At 50.5% G+C, this 22,827-nt stretch overlaps 1 protein-coding gene across 1 annotated transcript; it reads left to right on the top strand.

The window, feature by feature from the left end:
* Positions 1-5,887: 5,887 nt before the first annotated feature.
* On the top strand, positions 5,888-19,920 carry FAM198A (family with sequence similarity 198 member A). The gene is made up of 5 exons (XM_026068023.1): positions 5,888-5,899; positions 6,223-7,569; positions 17,876-17,998; positions 18,660-18,763; positions 19,710-19,920. Exons 1-5 carry the CDS (start codon positions 5,888-5,890, stop codon positions 19,918-19,920), a joined length of 1,797 nt encoding a protein of 598 aa, XP_025923808.1.
* Positions 19,921-22,827: the final 2,907 nt, after the last annotated feature.

The raw sequence follows: 22,827 nt of genomic DNA on the forward strand, positions 1-22,827 counted from the left end.
TGCGCTCATTTGGCTGCCTGTGGCTGGTGGTGCTATCCGTTCTGTGGCTCAAATGGGATTTTCCTGTAGTATTTCCATCATTCCCCAAATGACTGAGTATGGCTCTTGCGTGCACACCTTTTTGTCGGCTACATTCCTTGCATGTAGCCCATGCCCCAGGAGAGCTTGGAACAACCTGATGGTTGCTTTAGGGGTTTAATGAAAACAGATACAGTCCAGTCCCCCCCCCCCCCCAGCAGCCTCCACAGCCCTATGGGGAAAAAGGGCTATGGGACGTTTTGGGAAGGCCCCCGAAAGCRCTCGTGGCAGGGAGAGACATGCTGGCTTGGGGGTGCGGGTGTCCCCTCCTGCCTCTTCGCAGAGACAGAGAGACAAATTCCTGGGGAAACAGGTAGGAGGAAGGGATGTGTCTGAATGCAGGTGGGAATACCAAGATTCACAGTGGTGCCAGTCAGGATTAACTCCACAGAGGTCATTGCAATTAAATAGACATAAGTTGAAGGGACAGACTGTGAAGCACTTAGGGCGATGACCTGAAAGGAGTAAGGGTATCAGGATCTGTCCTTTCCATACTGCAGCCTTCTCTTACTGTGGTTAAATTCTGACTTATTGCACCTCCCCTTCAACTCTTGCTCAGGATACCCAAATCTGGGTTGTGGCTGTTTGGGAGTCAGCCAGCCCTGTGTGTCTGAGCTCTTGAAGACTTGCTTGTGATCCAGGCATGGCTTTCTGCTTTGGGTGGCTGAGTTAGGGGTGCTGCCTGCGTTGGATGTCACTGGCTATCGGCCCGCAGCAAATTATTATTCCATCGAAGCAGCAGGTAGTTGGGGGAGAAACTGCAACCAGACCCTTGCAGGAGTCCTGCTGCCCCCCAGGGCTACTTAGGAGTGCTCATACTGATCCCCTGCTCAGAAATGTGTCTAAGGCAATAATTAAGCCATGTGCTATGATGCCCATAATCCTGCCCATAATCACTCTGGAATAGCTTCTTTTTTTGGTCTGATTCTTTAAGGGGGATCGAAAGCAGGGGGTCCCCATGGTAGGCCCCGAAGCATCGCACCAGGCAGCTGGGGCAGCAGAGGAAATCCCATATGTCCCTCCACGCGGGCTGCAGCAGCTAGGTGGTCCAAGGGAGTGCTGCGCAAAGATTCTGCCTTTCAGCTGGGAGGCAAGGTCCCGGCACCAGCGTGGTGCCTCTCGGCAGCACTAATTAACCTGCKCACCTGCGGACTGCCTAGGATACGAGCTGTCATGTGCGGCACTAGCTCTGTACTGTTAGTGCATGATGTAAACCTGCTCCCATGCAATGCATGGGCGTTCCCTTCCATTTTACCCTATTTTTGTTACCCACTATCAATGTTTGCAACATCAGACAAAAACTAATTGGCTAAGTGCATGCTTGATATGAGTTCATGCAACTCCTTGGATATCAAGGGTGTTAATTTTCCTAATTAAAACCAGTCTTCATTGCTCTACATAGACAAGTGCTCCTTGTACCATCAAGACAAGGGAATGAGTCTTCAAATGCACTCATGAATGTTAATGGAGGCATGCAAGCTCTGATTTTAGAGCTTGCAAGGAACCTAAAAAGTAGCAAGGGCATTGAAATTTGGTTTTTTTCTGGCAGAGCTCTGAAAAATACCAAGCAGCATCTGAAATTTCTGGGAGAAGGTAGTCCCCCTCCTCCTTGCTAGGCCAGCTGGGAGGCTGGTGGTGTTGGGACAGGAGCCTCGGGGTCCCACAGTGTGTGTGGGCTGCTTGTTCGTTCAATCTGGCTTAATCCAAGCGCTAACTCTTTTTTTTTTTTTTTTTTTTTGCTGCACCACTCTAAAGCAGACTTGGAGTTGAATGGGAGTAGGCTGGTGTAAGGCAAGCACGAGCAAAAAATTTGGCCCGGCAGGTATATCTTGCTGCACTAGATTGCATTTCTCTGAGACAAACAATTAAATGCAAGCTGTAAAGCTTAATCACTCCAAATGCACCATCGCCAGCTCTTATAAGCTGCCTTAAATCAGCTTAGCCCTTGAGAGGGAGACATSTAAGGAAAACCCATATGGCTGCTGGAAGTGGATTTGGCGACTTTGCTGCTCGCCTGCTCCAGCTGATGTTAAAGGATGACCTAGCATCTTTGGAACAGGCGTAAACCCAAAGCCCTGAGGGGGTTTGCTGTTGATGCCCGGCCCTGGCTGCTCTGGCTGGGGTGCCTCCGCACTGGGGGCTGGAGGGGGGTGGACACTTAGCCGCCAGGGGCAGCATTCCCGCACTGAGGGCAAGAAGCTTCATAGGTTTTAAGATAGCGCTGGATCAGCTTAGGAAATAGCTCGTGTGCTGTGGTTGCCCAACCTTACGGGCCTGCATTCCTGGTGATGTTTCCCTGGAGCTGGTAGGATACTTCTGCTTTAAAAACCCCTTTAATGGAAATGTTTCTTCATGCAGAGGAGTCTTCTGGAAGTGATTCTGGCTGCTGGCTCTCACAACCAGAGCTTTCTAGCTCTTTTTTCCAAGCTTTTCTTATTACAAACAATTTCTTATCCTTTCTTTGGCGCTATACGGTCCCATTATGTCTGCCATGGATATATCTGTGCTTCCAAAATAAATAACTACAAAGCAAAGAGGAACTAGCCCCCATTTGCTGTTTATTGTGTTGTTCCTCATCACAGAAGTGTATTCCTTGTCATGAACTTTGTGATTTGAGCTCACCTCCTTTCTTTGCTCACTGCCCTGAATGCCCCCTTCAGCGCCCTATTTGCAGGGCAAACTCACCTGGGCTTTCAGAAACGTAGCTCCTTGAACGTTGATTTAATTTCCCGCATGCAATTGAGTCATTTGAAAACATCTATTGTAAAAGGGACAGATGGCGTCAAGGTGCGTTTTGCCATTCCAGCACATCTGAGCGTGTTAGACCTGCCTGGACATGAAGGGCTGCTTTCGCAGGGGCTGCAGGAGAGTCGTGCTGCCCCTTGCCTGCAGCTGTGGCTGCCCAGAGAGGGCAGAAGCTCAGCCGAGCTATTTACACCCTCGCGTTTGCTCTCTTGCCCCCTCCTGCTTCARTAAAGCTGAGAGTGTGTCTCTGAGCACCCTGCCTCTTAGCACRGCAATTAAAACATGCTTCTTCCTCACAGTGTTTCGGCATCACAGAGAGCCACATTTCTCTTCAAACACTGTTTCATGGATGTTCCCGCATGCACCATGTGAGTCGGTTTGAGCTTTCCTTCCTCTCCTTGCAGCTCGGGTTTTCCCTGGCATCCATGCAAATCCTTGCAGTTTGCATTTTCTCTGCCCATGGTCATAGTCCAGGTCATGTGAAGCTCAAGCCTTGGCTCACCAGGAGAGCTGCTGAGCGCGGGCCAGCACTCCAGCCTTGCCGTGAAGTGGCTCCTGGCTTTAGGATGCACCAGAGGGATCTCCCAGCGTCGCCCCTTGGCTTCCCTCTGCGTCACAGCAAGCGGGAACCTGCGTCTGGGGGCTGCATGTTAACGGGGAGCTCTTTTCCCCCTGCTACACACAGGCAGGGAGGCAGACAGCTGCGGCTGCTTTCCTACAGAGCTGCACGGTTTCTTTTGGCAGGGGCTGGGAGGGTTTCTGCTGCCAGTGTGAGTTGTTGGTGCTTCCCGGGTGGAAGCGAGGCAGCTGCTGTGTTGGGGGTTCCTGGGACGCTGGGGCGAGTCGCGCGTTCAGGTCTCCTGCATCCCTTTGGAAACACCAAGGCGTCAGGATAAATGAAGGCAGAGGCTTATGAGATGCATCTGGCATTAGCAACGAGGATCCGCAGGTCCAGGGCCTGGGTCGCTGTGGTCGGAGCAAGTCCCTCATGGCCCTTTCCCATGCTGCACCCAAAAACGAATGCCCAGCTCGTGACCAAGCCTTGAAGCAGGCTAGCGCTGTCCGTCGCAGGACAGCTGCGGCAGGCAGTGTCCCCACTCACCCAGCGCCCGCGGCACGTGCTGGGTCAAGCCACAGATAACACTATTCGCGCCCAGAGCGGTGATGGGCCGACCTCGGGAGGCCGCATCTCGGCATGTGTTTGGACTTTTTCCAAATGCGAAGGTGCAGGGATGGGAGTGGTTAGCTGCCTGCACAGCCGAGAGGGGGGCCACTGGCAGCGCGTGGCTCTCGGCCTTCGGATAAAACCCTCTCAGGAACTTGAAAGCGTTCACATCCAGGGGCTTGGTCTGTTTTGCTATGTTTCTGCTGAGTATGCTGAAGACACTACATAAATGTAGTCTTTGTCATGCATCTGTGTGAAGAAATCTGAAATCATAATTCACCTTACATTCCCTCCTCTGTCTCCTTATTTCTTTAAAGCTTATTCAGCTCTATAAATCCTCAGCCTAATGAGGATCCTACTGCAGGAGAAGTGGAAGGTAGTGCTTTACCTCAGTCCCAGGCTTGTTTATGTGACTTGAGCAATAGATATATAGAATAACTTCCAGCAAGTGCACCAATTTGTGCAGATTTTTTTTCCTGATTCCCATTGAGTGGTAGAAATGGATTTGCACCAGAACAACCCCATAAGAGGCCCTTAGTGGGCTTCACTCTGCGAATTTCCCTCCTTTGTCTGAGGATAGGAGGGGGCAGATGCTGCAGAGCTGGCTGGCTTGGCAAGGTGTGCAGCAAACCAGAGCCCATGGCAAAAGAAAAAGCAGCGGGACCATTTTCTCTCTTTTTTTCCAACACGATAAAACAAGAATATTTTCTGTTTCTGGTTCTATGCATTTTAATTTTGAATGGTGCAATTGCACTACCAAGCAAACTCTTCTGTTGGGAAGGAATTACTTTGCCAGCAGTTACACGATGGCAGTGGGAGACAGGGAATTGCGCACAGCCCTGTTTTATCTCTGTAAGATAGTGCCAGCCTTTTGCAGAAGCTTTAGAGCGCACACCCCTTTTCCGAAGTGCCAGTGGTTGTCTCAGCGAAAGGTGCAGCACGCACATCTCTCTGTGAAATTCCCCTTTTGCTCTGCCCAGGAACAAGTTCACAATGACAGGAGCATCATATCGCAGGTCAGGTGGAAAAGGTCACTTGGGAGAGATCAGGGGAATATCACTACCTATTGATGCTTTTTTTTTTTTTTTGGCTTTTTTTCCATTCCTTAAGTTTTTAAAGCAAAATATTTGAACATAAAAAATTCATCGCCTGTAATGTGATCCCATAGATGAGTGCTGCAGCCGTTAGGAAGCCTGCAACAGGTCAGCCCTCGCTTTGGCTGCCTTCTTCAGGGAGGGCCTGTTACTTGCTGACATAAACCACGCTGCAAACATTTTTGTTCACTTTTGTCCTCTTTCTCTTTACTAAAGAACTACAGAGTCAACAAGCTCTTAACGAACAGCTTTCCCAGAGAGCACGTCCAAAGAGGGGTTGCTCATCCAAAGCAAACATACCCAAGGCCCTCTGATAAGCAATGCCTATGAGAAGACTATATTTGGGACTGGCCATGGTGGCAATGTGGTGCCAGTGGGTGCGTGGGGACGAAGCAAGAGCTGAGAAGGGCACCAGGGGCTTTGCCAGAGGAGGGGRCAGGGGTGCAGGTCGGGGCTGCAGGGAGGAGAACACCCGCAGTGCTACTTTGAGGAGAAATCTTCGAGTTTGGCAGCTGAGCAAGGTTGGTTTTGGCAGCTCCCCATGCAGGAGGCTGCTTTGGATGCTTGGTTGCTGAACCATGCCACTCTGCCCAGCTCTGGGTTTCCTCCAGCCGTGCCAGGCATTTAATAGCATATCAGACTGACGAGCCAGCTTGCAAAATTGTCTGATGGCTCGGTGCAGAGGGTAAAGCCTGCAGATGTCTGGCTGGAGCAGAGGAGAGCAGGGCCAAAGTGACGCAGCTGCRTGGGACAGGACGCATGCGGAGAGCGGGGACTTGCATGAGAGAGAGCTGTGTGCACAGAGATGCAGGGAAAGGTGAGAAGTAAAACCCAGCATCCTGCAACATGGGAAAACCCAAGGGGCATAGAGAGCTCAGCTGTGCTAGCCTGTCGACTCTTTACGCTTTCATGTTATCCCCTTCGTTTCTCATAATAAGTCTCCATAGGCTGCTGACAAGGCAGCGTGGGGCATTTGGCAGTGCTAAAAGACTGCCCACTTTTTAAATGCAATTGCTACCTTCTTTATTGTTTTATTTGCTGGTCCCTTCCTGCTGGCACGCACCCGCTTTTGTGGGAGCTGAGCCGGGGCAGGGCTTGTGCCCCAGCCACCTGTAAAGCTCTGCCTTTCTCGCCCCGCAGGCCAAGCGACCATGGCGAAGGACGGGGCTGAAGCACCCGCCGGCGGCTGCATTCGCCTTCCTGCTGGCCCTGGCCCTGCTGGCGCTCACCCGCCTGCCCCTGCTACTTCCCAGCGGCAACGGGGAGGTCCCCTCCCCGGCGGGGACATCGCCCCAACCCCGGCCCCGGCAGGACGCGGCGGCCCCCCAGCCGGGGGGCTTTGTCCATGACCAGGAGCCCCCCTGGCCCCACAGCAGCCTGGGGATGGAGGACCCGAGCAGCCGGCACGGGCCAAGCCGCCTGCTGCCCCGCGGGAGGAGGCGGCAGGGTGCTGCAGGAACAGTGGAGGCCGGCGTCGTGCGGCTGCACAGGAATATCCCCCTCCGCGCTGAGACAGAAGAGGAGCATCACGGCCACGTTTGCCAGCAGAACGTAGAGGATGGCGCTCCTCTCCGTGGCCTCCAGCAGCAGCTGGCAGCTCCTTCCTCTTCCCCCTCGCTTCCCGGGAAGAAAGGATGCTCGCGGGGYGGCAAGCCGGCAGTTGGCGGCCCCCTTATGAACGCTTCTGCACCCTGTGGCCAGCGCAAACCTGATGTCCAGGCTGGGCGGCCGCCTTCACGTCTGCCCAGAGCCCTTCTCCCGCGCACAGACAACGGGCTGCCCGGGAGAGATGCCCCTGCTGGCCGGAGGCAGGCGGCCGGACCCTCCCCGCACCCTCTGGAGCCGCACCTGGGAAAAGCATTACGGACTGTGGGAAGGTGTCCGGAAACGCCGGGCCACTCCCCCGGCGCCCCATGGGAGGGTAGTCTGCGGTTTGGAGAGAAGATCCCGCCTTGGTTTTCTGCCGATGACGTGCAGAAGATGAAACTGCTGGCCAACGGCGAGGTGGTGGCCAAAACCAGAATCCCAGCCCATGGCCAAATACTGCGGGTTGGCCTTCAGGTGGCCCCGGGTGCTTTCCAGGCTGACCTGGAAGGAGACTGCCTCGGCGGGCTCTGTGGCCTGATCAAACGGCCCGGTGACCTCTACGAGGTCCTGGCTTTCCACCTGGACAGAGTCCTGGGGCTGAACAGGAGCCTGCCCGCTGTGGCCCGCCGCTTCGGCAGCCACCTCCTGCCTTACAGGTACACCGATGGCGCGCCACGGCCCGTCATCTGGTGGGCGCCGGATGTCCAGCACCTGGAGGACGCCAACAACGACCAGAACTCCTTCGCGCTGGGCTGGGTGCAGTACCAGGACCTGCTGCAGCAGCGCTGCGGCACGGCGGGCTCCTCCGCGGCGGCGGCAGCGGTGGCGGGGCGAGCGCCTTGCCTTGGCGTTGAGCACGCCGAGTGGAGCCGGCTGGCGCTCTTCGATTTCCTCCTCCAGGTATGGCTGCTGCTAGAAAGAGCTCTGTTGCGCAGGCGTGCCGCGCAGCTCGTGTCGCGTGCATGTCTGACCATAACCCCTTTCCCTCTGTGAAGCCGGGGAAGGTGGGCAATCCTCAGATGCTGGTGACTTGCTCCATGAGCAGTAGCAACAAAGCAGATATGTGTCTTGACCTGAAATCCTATGAGGCTATAGCATTTCTTCCTTTGGATCCTCTTCTCTTTCCTCTACCTGGACACCTTCTTTTCCTGCAGCTCGTAGGAGCTTAATGCCGACGAGCTCCCTACCCTGGGTCAACAGCGGCTCAGAGGCTTGCCAGCAGCCTTGGAGGTCACAGGTCAGGGAACAGGCAGGCAGGTACACCCAAGCACAGAGGTAGCGGGACTGCATGAGCTGTGTTTGCTTGGGGAACCGTGCTCAATGGCATGAGTCAGAAAAAATTATTCACTTTTACTATCAGAATCATACGTGGAGCTTTCTGGAAAACCTTCTCTGTGAAACCGGCTCTGCCTTTCCCACTGCTACAGCGAGGGTAGGTGGGGAAGTAGGATCGTCCCGCTCTCACAGATGGTGAATCTCATGCAGAATGACTCAGCCGAGTCTGTGGTGACCTTCAGTCACAGGCAGGATTAAGAGTAAAAAAAGTGCCTGAAACTACCACAGGGGTCTGGCTCTGCAGGCACGGGTGTGCAGTCCTTCCTCGGCCCTGAGCTGAGCAAGGTGCAAGGAGACCCGGGCAGCAGTTACCAAATGAAAGAAGAGCTCAGCCCCAAGTGATCCAGTTTCCAAACCAAAGTTCAAACCAGACATGAAAACGCAGTGGAAAACAGTTGGAGGAAGGCATTTTTTTTTTTTTTCCTGTGTATATTTGCATTTTAGCTGGATCACTGATGAGTTCGTGGAAGTTAAAGTATTGTTTATGAGGACAAAAACAGACTTGCCCTTTATAGAGGCATTTGTGCTGCTTCCAGTTACAGTGACCCTGCCTTTCCCCAGCGTTAAAGCAGGTCTTGGAGATTACTGGTTTCTGTGGGTGGCTGCATCCTCTCTCTGGGGCTGTGACTAGCCTCTGAGCCCGGCAAGCTGGTAACAGCCCTTGGTGGGGACCTGCCCCACGGCTGCAGGTGCTGCCTGGCGCACTGCTCCACTGGCTCCAAGCCCCTGCCGCAGTGAGCCCCTGCAAGCCAACGAAAAGTGGATTTCAGAGCCTGATCCTCTGTCTAACCATTGGTGATCCATCAAAGCCAAAGGCACCGCCGTGATTTATAACAGCCTAATGTCCATCCCGTTACCTGCTGAGATCATTAGCAAAAGCCCTCCAGATAATTCAATTTCCTGGGAGAGCCGAGCGTGCCTGCAGGCTGGGGCTCCTGCCTGTCTCATCGGCTTTTCAGCCTGACAGGTTCTTTAATTCTGGTTTTTGACAAGTCAATCCACAGCTGGCGACCAGAAAACAAGAAACCTGCCTCATCAGTCCCTGGTCTGTACAGGGGGGCTCTGCTAGAGGCAACAGTCTGAAGCCCCCAGCTCATCCCAAGCAAGGGGATGCAGCAGCAGGCATCCTAAACCACCAAACATCGGCTGTTTGCAGAGCAAAGTCCTCCTCGAGTGGAGGATCGCGCTGCAGAGCAGGGACGTTGGTCCAGAGCTGCTGGCCCTTGGCCACTTGCATCCCAGCCAGCATTATGCCAGYGCAGCCAGGCACCGGGGGCCCAAAATGCATCCTCAGGAATTGCTGGCATGGGATGCCAGGGAGCAGTTTGGTTTCCTCGGGAAGGAGATGCTTTCGCTCACCATTGCGGCGTTCGTCCTGGRAAAGCGTCTTGCAGCCATCTGCGAGGCTCAGTGACAAAAGCCCTCTGTGCACTCGGGCAGCGAGCGCTGCTCTTTCACTGCCCAACACTGAGGTCCGTTTGTCCTGCCGTGGCTCTGCGGCCCAAAAGGGATGAGTTCGGAGGGAGCCGTGGGTGCTCGGCATCTCCCAGGATTGGGCATCGGAGAAGCTCGAGTAACTGAGTCCTCAAAAACACCTTTCATAAGGTGGTTGCTGTTTATTGGTTAAAAAAAAAAAAAAAAAAAAATTTGCACTGTATATAATTCTCTTTTTCAGATCAATTCAGAGGAGGTGGGAAAAAGGAGAGCTGCTTATCAAAGCCAAACTGTTACAAGCTTGTGGGCCAGTATTAATGCATGTCATGCTGAATTTGGTCTGCCAGGAAATGCTTTCGGGAAGACCAAAACTGCATTGTTTGAACGTAGCTGAAGGCATCGCCACTGAAGGCCAACAGATGCTATGGGGTGGTGAGTTACCTGCCTGACCTAGAGGGTCCCGCCAGGWCAATTAGGGCAAGATACTTTGCTGTGGGGCACAGCTCCTCTTCTGCCGGTGCACAGACGGCTTCGGGCCCCGCAGTTGTCAGCCTGCAACCTGGCAAAAGCACAAAAAAAGTCCAGGAAAACCACACACACTACCCTGAGCAGCATCCTGGCCATGGGTGCTATCAGCAGCCCCACAGGCACCCCTCCAGGTGTATTTCCCCAGGGAAATTTGTATTTGTACAAAGTATTTCTCCATCGCATGTTTGCCTCTCCAGGGACCCAACAGAACAGGCAGAGCTAAAAAGTCCTTCTCCAAAACGCTCCTTGCATTCACTGCTGAAAGCAGGCAAGGGAAGGGGACAGACTGATCCTCGCCCTGCGCCTCGGATAGTTATTTACACCTGATGCAACTCCCTGCTGCGTTTCCAGCAGCTTTTTAGGCAGCTGGTTCAACAGCCTTTCGCACTCGTCCTCAATGCTGGTGGACGTCAGCTGAAGGTGAGGAGCACCAGGGAGGCTGGAGCAGGGCCCGTTGGGTCTTGGCGCCGTGGGCCAGCAGGCAGGGGCTTGTGCCTCTCTTTGCAGGTCTCTGCTAGACAAAAACACTGCGAAGAAGGGTGGGTGGGAGCCATTTAATTTTTCTGCTCAGCTTTCAGTCTCAGCCCAGGGGATATCACCGTTTCACAAATTCTCCAGGCTACAAGTCTAGGCAAAACCTCTCTAACAATAATAATAATAAAAGCCTTGCCATTTGAAAGCTTTCCTCCATCTCTCAGCACAGCACAAGAAGGCACAAGTCCAATTTTTTTCTGAAGTAGGTAGTCTTGAAACAAAAATATCTTTCCTTTCGTGCTCATAGATGCTAATTTTCTGGAGGCTTCGGGTTTAATAATTGCTGACTTGGTAGTGGAGATGGAGGTTTTATTCTCTCTTAACATTACATGGAGCATGGGAGCATTGTGCAGACGCAGCTTGGCCTGAGCAAGGTCTGTGCTCGGGCCCTGAAGGGGAAACACAAGCAGGTTTCAGACACAGCTCATCCGAGCCTGCTCTCTTGTAGCTGAGCTTTATCCTTGAGCAGCTCCTTGCCCCGTGCTGGAGCTGCCACTCATGGGCCCGGCAAGGGGTTGGAACGGGACCTCCTTGTTCAGGAAAAGAATATTCTGCATCTCAACCAGCTTGGGTTGGTTTGACCCTTTTACTCCACCGATGTGGTGCTAGTGTAAGAAATGGGGATCCTTTCCCCTTTATACCATAGTGTTTTTCTCCTCCTCCTTGACATTAAGAGTGGTTAATCTTCTGTCTGGGAAATCATATCCTACTGCTACGAGGGATTACTACAGTGTCACAAACAGAGAATTATGATTTATTAGGGGGCAACTGTGAGGAGGCAACAGTGGTTTCTGTGGGAAAAAGCACATTTAGGCACCTCAGGGCTGTAATTTTGCTTGTTAGAGAGAGAATGTATATGGGAAAACTACCTGAAAGGGCAAATGAAAAAAAGAAAAAAAAAAAAGAAAAAAAAAAGACTATTAAAATATGTGTTCTCGTGACTTTTGGGGGGGGGGGGGAGGAGGCAAAGCAAAGGCACCACGACCGCTGGCAGCGCTCAGCACCAGCCAGCAAATGAGATTAACCACCCCCTTCCCCTCCTCCCCCGGGCAAAAATCCCAGCGAGTGCAATGGGAAGACTGAGTCCCCAGGGAACAGGATTGGGTTTTAGGAGACTTTTTCCCCAGAGGATTGAGTGAAATGATAAATCAAAGAGCAATCCACAGGATTTCTCAATAACTCCAATGGGATCCTCCTGTGTGGAAAAGTCAAATAAAGGTAAAAAGGCACAAAGTCAGCAGGTTATTATAGAAATGAAATATCATCTTTCAGAAATGACTTTAGCATCCCACAGTACTTAATGAAGAATGAGAAGCTGTGAATTTTGAACTCTCCTGTACAGCTCTGAGCCAGGCATTGAAATCTTTATTGTTTTCTACAAGAGGGTCATAAAATTCAGCTTATTCTTTACTAATTTCTCTCAGTCTTTGCCATAAGGAAATACCCCTGTCATCGGTAGGATCCTGAGCACACAGGGGCTGCAGATCCCTCCCCAGTCACCAGCGGCGCTGACTGTGATCCTCCACCCCCTCCGCACAAAGACGGCTCCTCTGTCTTAAACTCAGACCATGCCTCAAACCAGTCTCTCGGCCCTTCAGCACAGGCAGAAAAATTTGCTGCCAAGAATAATTTCCCGGAGAGAGCACACGGCTTACTGTGAGTATGGTTATTCGCTCAGTGGGACCCGAAAGGATCGGTTAGCTCCCGTCAGGCAATGGTGGCGGCATTCACCTCCTAGGTACTGATTTTAACTTTGAATCAGTCAGTCGTTTCAAATACCACTGCTGCCTTTGATTTGGCTTAACAACATGCTCCTGCTTGCTCTTTTCCTTGCTCCACTGGCTGGGGTCCCAGTCCAAATCTGTGGTAAATGCATTGGAATCCCTTAAAACATAAGAGGTTAAAATAATGTGGTCCCAGTCCTGCTCCTACTGTTGCTGAGTGCAAAATTCCCATTACGTTTCAGGGCAGCTGAATTATGTCCAACCAAGACTGAATCCAGTATGTCTGAGTTTGTCTACAGAGGCGAACCTCTCATTACAAAGCTTTACCACAGGAAAAACTCAGAACCCTGTTGAAAAGAAGAAGCTACTGTTTTTGTCCATGACTTTAAAAAGAACCAAAAATATTGGCACAGAGATTCCAAAGTCCTTCTGCACCCCTGGTGCACCCTCTAAATTACATCCTCTTTCCAGAAGGCTGTGTAGGGCCTTCACAGTGGAAATTCCACTTCTTCAGTGGAAATGAGAAGCAGCCACAAAATCAATTGCCTGTGAAAACCATCCAGACAAAATAAAGTACTAATCCAAAACTAAAACAAAGTGCAGAACCCCCTCCCTGCCTGCCCCACACACCCTTGACTTGCCATCCTTCAACAGATACAGGCAAAGAATAAGCAGAAAGTTTCAAAAATGCCTTCCAAGACAGCCAGGCAACGCTTGTCCCACCAAGGTGAAGAGATAGTATGAAGGTGCCTTGTCTGGTTCTCCACTCTTCAGATAACTTGTTCCTTTTCTCCTGCATCCCATGGAAGGAAAGCTTTCCTTGTGGAAACTGCCCCAGGCCACGTCAGTGCTTAGAAGCTCCTAGCCTGGCTGGATGGGGGCTCTGGGGCAGCTGAGTTTCACATGGGTCCTGGTAATGCTGCCATCCTCTCCCCACTGTGACCTGCTTGTGTGCCTCTCCTGTCCTTCAGATCCTGTCTTGTAGACTAAAAGCTTTTTGACCCAAAGATTGCCACACAATTTCACAGAGCCAAGCGTGATTCGGACTGGAGCACAATGTCCTCTCAACACTTTCCTTCCAAGCATCCTTGCCTTGGAAGTTTGCAGAACTGAGGCCCCAGGAGGATTGAAACCCCCAAAATGGAGACTGCTCAGGAAACCTGCCCCTCTTGTCCATATGACAATTATGATGAAGCCTTTAATTACATGTTCACATAATTCTTTTTTTCTGTTTTCCCACAGGGTGAATATACAACCTCTCTTTTTACTCCCAGCGCCTTTCAGAGCTGTTTGCTGACAGATGAGGAATGCAGAAAACTCAGGACTTAATCCAAATTCTGTTTTAATGGCTATAGGATTTTCTGCCCTTTAGGCTCCTGGATGAGCTCTGTCTCCTTTGGTTCGGACCTGCTCTCCGAGCCTTGGCATCTTGCCACCCAGGCTGGGCTCACATGGCTTTCCCCCCAGCTCCCAAGTCTTTTCAATGATGCAAGAGTTAGCCAGACTTTTTGGTGTCTTATTTGGGAACTTCAGTAATCATAAATGATGTCTACTGAATGCTTTCCTGTCAGTTCTGAACAAGCAAAAACCTAGTCCTTCCCTTCTTTCTCTTTACACCTGGCAGAAAGACAAAAACAAATGTCTGGAGTTTCATTACCTTTTTGACCCCCTAACTACTTTACAGGTTCAGTCCTCAGTCTTCAGGATTTAATGGTCCTGTTGGGTCCAATTGCGTCCTGAGTATGGCAGACTCTCTTTATGTGGTTTTGTATTGTACTTTCCAATGTTTCCTTTCCAGAAGAAAGTTGGGAGAAGTAGCTCTCGGCACTGGGAGAACTGGTTCTAGTCCCAGTTAGCCTCTGGGACCTTGGCTCAGGGCTCTGTTTTCCCTATCCATAGGATATTGCCCTATTTCACTGCACGAAGAAGGGCTTAAATCGGTGATGCTTATGATGGGCTTTGAGCTCATTGGTTGGAAGACGGTGTGCCACATATCTTTTTTTTATAGCAGTAAGATCTATTGTACCATTCATTAAAGCCATTTCTGCTCTGATGAGTATAAATGAATATAAATGACACAGGGAGAGTCAAGGGGAGGAAGAGTTAGTCAACACATCAGAGATGCTCTCAACATCTCAACAATTAGATAATCCATCTTCTGGGGACTCATCTTGGACACGACATTCAGCCTCCACCTTATACCTCTGCTGGTCTAACATACAGCTTTCTTGGTTTCCCTAAAACAGCCCCAAAGCAGTGGATGAACGCTCACATCCCAGTGGGTGGGAAGAAGCAGTCATTACATATCCAGCTAGGCACACAAGGTGGCTGGCACATGAACCAGCCAGGGCAGGGCGGTTGTTTTTTAATGGACACATGGTCAAAGTGGGGATCCACCTTCAGAAAAGAAGAGGAAGGGACAAAAAAGCAGTCTATGTGTGTGGTTATGTTAATGTAAAGTAATAGAAGCAGGGAATCATTTCTGTAGCACATATGGCTAGGCACTGAGCTTGCACCCTGTGTTTCCAGAAGCCTGAGCCAGCCTGCTGCTGAGTTAACAGTTTTTGTAATTAATAAAGGAATTGTTTCCCTCACCTCTCTGAGACAGGAGAATGGAAAGCTTGTTCAAGGCACCAGATTGGGTTCTGCAGCTGATGCCTGCAATGCCCTGCTTTGTGCAGACTGCGCCCCGTCTCTTTCTTACCTGAGTACTTCTGTGATGCCCTTCAGCCAGCTATTCCCTGCCTCCCATTGTCATGAGTGTTGTCAAATGTCAAAGTGGTGCTATGAAAGTCTTGACTTATTACCATAACCATATCACCATTATCACAACATCTCCTTCCTCCTGTGCAGTGTCTCAGGTTGCGGTTCAGGGTCTTCAGATGTCCACAGCCTCGTGGTTTTTTGCAGAAAGGAGTTAGGCTATTTCATTGGGAACCGGGCCCAAAAGGTGGAGACCCATAACAACATCCCATAACAGCCATGGGTTTCTGCACAGTCCCTCCATGAATACGCAGAATTTCCATCTTTCTGCTGCATGAGCACATGTGAGGTCTCCCTAAATCATCTCAGATTTTCCTTATGCTCTGTACAGTCTATTAATTCTACTATGATGGAAAACAACATAGCGGGTGAGAGAAACTGGTGTGCTGAGCTTTCCAGTACCAAGACAAAGGAAATGCATGAAAGAAATGTGATGTTTTCTTTCATTTCAATGTTTTTTCCTGTCAAAAGATGCTAGTACTTTAACTGTCGAGTCTACTAGAGGAGAAATATTGACTTGAGTGCTTCATTATACATCAGGAAATACATGGATTTGTTAAGGTGCTCTGGTGGGGGACTAATCTTGCTTCTGAAAGAGTTAGGAATATAATGGGTAGGGAAATCAAAATTTGTGTTTCCTGCACCATCTTTCCCAGTGCTTGATTAGTGTTTGGGGTTCAGCCTGAACTCTCTCGCAAAGCACAACCCTGCTATAATTGGTAAATTCTGCTAATTATCAGGGTGAGATGAATAGGAGGCCTCCATGGATCACTTGGCTCCCGTCCATTCGTCACCCACAGATCGCCCCAGGCTCACCTGAGATTTGTTCCAGCCCTACCGAGAGGTGCAGGAGCCTCTGCGCACCACGAACCCCAGTTCCTGGGTCTGTAATAATAATGAAAGAACCCAAAGCAAGCGAGTGAGCCATATGCCTTTGCACTGCAACTGGGCAGCTTGGCAGCCTCACCCAAAATTGGCCGAGGTCTCTCCCTCCTGGGGAGCTTGCCTCACCTTTGCCACACTGGGCCTGTGTCAGGAAAGTGTAATGAGTCTGCAGGACATATACATATGTGTGTGTGTGTGTGTGTGTGTGTGTGTATTTTTATATATATATATACATATATATATACATATATATATATATATATATATATAAAAATACACCCAGCCATGGCAGCTCTCGCCCACAGCCATGGCGAAGGGTGTCTGACAGAGGACAGCTGCCCATCTGCCCCACAGGTCAACAGAGAAGATCCAGTGGCTTCTTCTGACAAAGGTAACGAAGCTTAATGGCTATCAAGGCAGGGTCATTAAAGCTGGGTCTTGATGAGCCTTGTTTTAAAGTGGGCTCCCCTTCTGTCCCCCAAGGGCATGGGTGGAAGTGCTGTACAAGGGGGCTGGAGCGAGCAGGTGCCTGGTGTGGACAGGGGCGCTGGAGGCTCTGCTCTGGCATCGATGGGTGCAAAGTCCTGCATTAGCAGCCCCATTCATCTTTTGGCCAGCAACAGCAGCAAAATTAGCAGTGGTCCAAAGCCGAGTACCGGAGCCAGAGGACTTTTTCCAGCAACACATGCTGCGAGGATGAGATGCCGCCAGCAAACATTCAGAGCAGGGCTTGGTTGGCAGAAGTTTCCCCCAGCTCTCCCGTCAGGGGCTGTCTCACTTCCTGAGCAGCTGACTGCCTCCGCTGGGTGTTGCTCCGAAACACTTGAGCGCAGGCTCGCGTTTCCTGGAAATTCATAACAATCTCTGGGATGAACCTTCCCCCCCCCTTCTTTTACAGGTCTCCTCAGGGGGGGAGGCAGCCCTTAGGCTTTGGATATCAATGTCCAATATTTTAATTACTGCCAGATGTCTCTGTCTTGTGTTCCTTCCAGCAGYGAATGCCTGTATTGCTGGTGCAGGGTTGTTCCTAGCAGGGATGCTGATAACTCTGGGTCCAAAAGCAGGAGGAATAATCTAAATCACACCCTCTCACTCAGTAAATTCAAAGATTTTCAAATTCAAGAGTCTTTGGCAACAGCTGATGCACAGGAAGAAGCAGGGACAGGTAGGCAGTGCTGTCCCGCACCTGAATAACACCTGAAATACAGAGAGCCTCCAAGCAGCACCAGCGTTTCTGCAGGGCTTTGATGTGGGAGAAGGACAGCGCTTGCATTTTGCTTGACAGCCTCAGCGACAAGGAGGTTTAACAGTGCCTGCAAATAATTACATGCAAATGTAGTTAAAACAAGTTCTCATGGCCTAACTTAACTATCATGCGTGCTCTGTATAAAGCATAAATTGCTTTTTCTCTTACTGATCCTTTTCCATTCCTCTTCTTTTTATTGAGAACTGTTAGATTATTGGTAAGGATGGATGAAACAGCACATATGAAAAGAGAGCCAGCTGAAACCATCATCCGGCGAACTAAGATTGAGCCTGAGAAAAAAAAAATCTCTCTTTGTGGTTTCAAAAATTAGATTCTCCTGTTTTTCTTTTTATTTCTTTTTATTTCTTTCTTTCTTACTTTTTTTTTTTTTTTACATTCACTGCTGTGTACTTCTCCCCTTGGTTTCAGCTGGAAGCATGATCAATCCGTACAAATACCAAGTGTGGAAATACCGTGAGCAGCAGGTGTCTGAACCCCAGCAGGAAAGGTTGTCACTGTGATCTTTACAAGTCTCTTCTCCAAGCCAGAGTGCTTTTGCAAGTCATCTAAGCTTCTGAATGTTTCCCTGCCCCTTGCTCACTCACTGATATAAGCAGCTTTTCATTTAATGACTAGTGAGATTTCTTAGAAACTTCGTATTTTCTTCTGCACAAGAGGCGCTCCATGTGCAAAAAGCAATGTGACGCCCTTGCCCTGAGCTCCCGCGGCCGCTCAGGTCCCCACGTGTCTCCCACAGGTGCATGATCGCCTGGACCGCTACTGCTGCGGATTTCAGCCGGAGCCGTCGGAGCCCTGCGTGGAGGAAAGGCTCCACGACAAGTGCCAAAACCCCGTGGAGCTGGCCTTGGTCCACATCCTGGTAGAGCACCCCAGCCTTTGCGCCACCCTTCCTTCCCCTGGTGCCCCGCTGCTGCCGGCGCAGCAAGCAGAGCAAAATTATCTCCCTTGGGCAAGATCCGAGGGGCTACATGTGACCGAGGCGCCAGGCGGAGCCGGTGTATCTTCAGCATCATGCTGCGAGGGTCACCAGGCCGTTGCCCAGACAATAAGAGTTTTTTCCTACTGTGAGAGCGAGCAGTGGACTGCTAATGAGTGTTGTCCCTAGACACTAATAAACCCCATAAAATGGGAAAGGCAAGAGGAATAACATGTGGCAGCTGAGTCACAGATGTGCAAAAATGAGCACTGCACTACGTGCAATAACCGGCTGCGCAGCATGGAGACCTGCAAGAGATGAGGCTAGCGTGGAGGGTAACACGACCATAAGCTTAAAGGCTGGGCGCCGGCGGCTTCTGCTTTTCCTTCAGAGCCAGCCATTGCCCGCCATTCCCGCCTGGTGGCCGATGATGCCGGGGCAGCGCGGGGCGGGAGGCCTGGTGCTGAGGGTTCCGCGGCAGCGGCTGCTGCCAAGCCCCAGGCGCTCTCAGAAAAATCCCGTGCGTCAAAAAAAAACCCAAATTCCTGAAAAGCCATTGCTCCCCGATGATACGTGAACTTCTCTGTCTTGCCCCCGCTGCCAGGTCCGGAGGAGCGTGCCATCCCACCTGGTGTTCATCGACAACGCGGGCCGGCCTCAGCACCCGGAGGCAAAGCTCAACTTCAGGCTGCTGCAAGGCATAGAGAGGTAAGGGGGGCCGACGCACACGCCCCATCGGGACATCCCCGCCGCCCCGCCGGGTCCTGCTTGCCGCCGTGTGGATGGCACCACTCTGCCTTCCCTTGCGTGTGCCCCCCATGCAAAGGCTGAGCCTTTGCTTGCGTGTCGTTTGCTGATTTTTGCACCCGCCTTTGGCCAGGAGTGTTAGCTCTGGGAGGCACCACTTGCATACGCGGGAGAGCTGTATTTGCCCACATTTATTTCATCCCCATCACCTCGGTGGAGTGTCCGAGGGAAGCTGAGCCATCTCCTGTTCAAGGCAGTGCAGGCGAGCAGGCTCATGACCCCGTTGTACGTGTCTGCTTGGTCCTGATTCTGCAAATCAGGGCTGACACCACAGCGAAAACGGAGTAAATTGGAGTCCTAGTGCTGCAAAACTGGAAAGAGGGAAGAATCAGCCTGTGCGTTTTTGCATGTCCTGCTCAAGCAGATGCATATATCACACATCAGTGTGGCTGATGGCAGTCTCCAAAGACCCAAATCTTAATTTGTTTCCTCTCATTGGCAGCTGCGCAAAAATAACAAATAATCAGGCATTTCAGCATTTCATGCACCATTGCCTGGCAGGTATTTGATATGTTATCGGCCCATTGATTTGGTGCTCATTTGGATCCATTTCTAATTAAGCTGTCCTGTGTATGCCTCGAAAGTGGAGGTTTATGTGCAAGGCTCTTTGCAGCACGCTCATTTGCTTGGGCACAGAACAGCTTTGGATATTACTCCACACATCCAAGCAAAATGCCCATTTCCAGCACAATTCCCATACTGTGCAAAGAAGAAACAAATCCAAGCCCGAACACAGGGAAGGGATGCAGGTGGCCTTTCCTCTGGCCACCCTGTGGCTGCTCTCCTCCCTGCCTGGCTTTACCCAGGCAACCCTTTTCTTTCTCTCTCTTCTCATTTTCTGTTTCAGCTTCCCAGAGATGGCCGTGGCCATGCTCAAGTCAGGCTGTTTGCAAAATGTGCTCCTGAAGTCCCTGTACGTGGATCGGGAGTTTTGGGAAAGCCAGGGCGGCTCTGAAGGCCTGAGACCTTTGCTTCAAACCCTGGAGAGACGTGGGCAGATCTTACTGCAGTACATCCAGGAGCACAAGCTGACAGTGTTCAGGGAGCCATCGCTTTAAACCGCCCTTGCCCTGGGGCACACATTAGCCTTGCAACGATGGATATACCTCGCACCCCTGGTTTTTATGATCTGAAACTGAGTGTGGGTTATTGTTTCTTCAAAAGTTTTTTTTTTTTCCTCCCCCTTTGGTAGGATGTCCTTTTCCATGACACCTTGGAGAAGGGAACCCAGGAAGTAGGAAAGAGGAGGAGGACACTGCTCCTGAAATAACCCACAAATGGTTGACAAAAACATTAACCAGCAATTATTAAGCAATGGTCTCCTCATGGATTTTTCAAAGGAGTTGCATTTCAGTGAGATTTTGGATGCCTTTGTCCCCCCAGCAAATTTGAAACCTGTAGGATCAAACAGTTCTTTGGAAGACGGTGGAGAACCTGAGAAAAGATTGAACAAGCGGCGTTGGTCAAATTTAGGGAAGTCACTATGAGGTTTTCCATGGCTTGCAGTGGGGTTTTTTTTTGATCATTTCTTCATAGTTTCCAAAACAATGAAAGCAGAGATTTTGGTTTGCCTTGGGCAAAAAAAGAGGGGTGATTTCTAAGTGGCATAAGCAAGGACAAGTGACATGGGCTGAACTCTGTCATCCCCGGTCGAGTAGATGATGTGTGCTTGGTAATGAATGCAAATCGCTCAGCCCTAGCCAAAAAACGGGCCCAGGCTGGATGGCGGGAAGCGCCTGGCAGTGGCTGCTACTGCGAATCTGGCAGCGTGCTCCCCTTCTAGCTTGTCATGCTCGTGGACCGAGTGCTTCCTCAGGCCCCATGCGCGGAAATTCAACAAGCCTGATCTGCTGCCAAGGTGCATTTTTAACATGGGATTTGAAAGTTTAAATCTCTCTCTCTCTCTCTCTCTCTTTTTTTTTTTTTTTTTAGCTATGAGAGGATTAAAAGACAAACCAAGCCCAAGCCCTGCTTCCTGCTCCCAACTGCTCTCTTAGGCTTGTCTGCATGAAACTTCTTCTAAGGCTTGCAGAAATATGTTTTAATGAAAATGCAAAAATATTTCAACAAAAGGCAATCAAGTGCAAAATGCTTTCTGAGCAGGCTGACATCTCTGGCAAAACTCAGCCTGTTTTTTTCATCTTTCTACCTTCTGCCCAGCAGCTCAGACAGTAAGAACTGCTGTGACAGGGCACAGCAAAATCCCTGATAAATAGGTCCTCAAATGTCAGGGCTGAAAGAAAATTCAAAAGCAAAATGAACAGGAGAGAAAGATAAAAGTGATCGGCTAGTTCAGGGCATCTCTATCTCTCTCTGGAGTTTTTCACATTTTAGGCCTGCAGTCAACGTTTGTGTCCCAGGAACAGCCGACCTCTGGCTTGTGGGCTGCTGGTTTCCACCAAGAGCTGTCTCGCCCCTTCCCCATGGCTCACGGGCAAGTCGAGCTCTCCCTGCTCACACGCACCCGGCCATGTGCCAGAGCCGGGACAGGCGGATTCGGCCCCCCTCCAGGAAAGCTGGGTCCCACTGGATATTTAACCGAAGACCAGCATTGGCAGAAGTGATACCGTATTTGCCCCAGGCTTTTTAGAGGGACCTCAAAGAGCATCTCTTCGTTTCTCCAAGGCGCAGTTAAGATGCTACGGGCAGAGTCTCCATCCCTGAGCCACTTGGAGTCACTCATTACTTCTGAAAGTCTTGATGACCCTGGGGTGAATGTCTGTGCGGCTGCCTGGGCTTTGGAGACAACGGGCACTCATGCAGCCAGCGAGGCAGAAAAGGCAGGGATTTCCTGCTCCAGCCRTCTCAGCAACCTGTCGGGTTTAGAGCCTGCAAGGGGATACTTTAAAACCCAAGCGGATAAGCACAAGCAATTACCTCTTTTCTCCCTTTTCCTCTTGCTTAAGAGAAGATTAAGTGAGGCTAGAGTGCCATTAATCAACAAGTGCAAATGTTCTCAAAAAGCATCAGTAGTCACCAGTGCACCCAGAGCGCCGGCAGCACCTTACTGGAGACGTGCCTTTGCGTTAGGCAGGGAAAGTCTTTCCTCCACCACCTTCTCCTGCTCAGGAGTTATCACCCCCTTTTGATGTGCAGTGAGATGGGATGGATGGCGGCCCAGGAAGTCCTGCTAATGTCCAGCTCAGGGGCTTTGCTCCTGCTGATCGCAGCTCTTGGCAGTGTCTGCGATCGTAGCCTGTAAGCACATGGGGGAGCAAAATGAATCATTCAGCGGTCTGTGAAAAGCCATGCCCAGGAACAGGCTTGTATGAATAAATGAGACTAATAACACAACATAATTAAATACAGAAAATACACCGTGAAAAACTACATGCTAACAGCAGCATTAATTTGGAAGTGAAGCATAGGTTGCCATCTTGTTTCCTCATTAAAATGAGAAATTTCATTAAATGAGTTTTTCATCCTATGTATGTCAAGTCCTCAGCCAGAACAAGAAGGAGGTGGGGCCCTGCAGGGCGGCCACGGCTGTTGACTTCGTTGTGTTGCTGGAACAGCAGCCCTTGTATTGCCTCCGGCTACAGCTGCTCGACCCTAACATTGCACATCGTGGTGAGGATTTCTCTAATTTTTTGCATTTTCTTATTTGTAACATGTGAGTTTGCTGGCTGAACACACATGTGGGAACATCTGTAAACATTTATGCACTTGAATAAAGATCATTGTTGAATTAACAAGGAGCTATGTATGGATAAATGATAAAAACAAAAGCCATGATCTTGCTGAGACTGAGAGTATACTGTATATTCATATTTTCCATGTGCATTTGTCTATGTATACAGCAGAGCACACGGTCTCTCGGAAATGTGGTCATAACAGTCCAGAGAAACCCTGTGGACAGCTCTGGACATATCAGCCTCTAACATGTAGTGTTGGAGTCAGTTTGCTCCAGCTATGAATATGTCACATTTCCTATTATAAACTTACTTTATGGTTTTATAACATAG

This window comes from Apteryx rowi, unplaced genomic scaffold, assembly GCF_003343035.1.
Source record: "Apteryx rowi isolate R43461 unplaced genomic scaffold, aptRow1 scaffold_266, whole genome shotgun sequence".
NCBI lineage: Eukaryota > Metazoa > Chordata > Aves > Apterygiformes > Apterygidae > Apteryx > Apteryx rowi.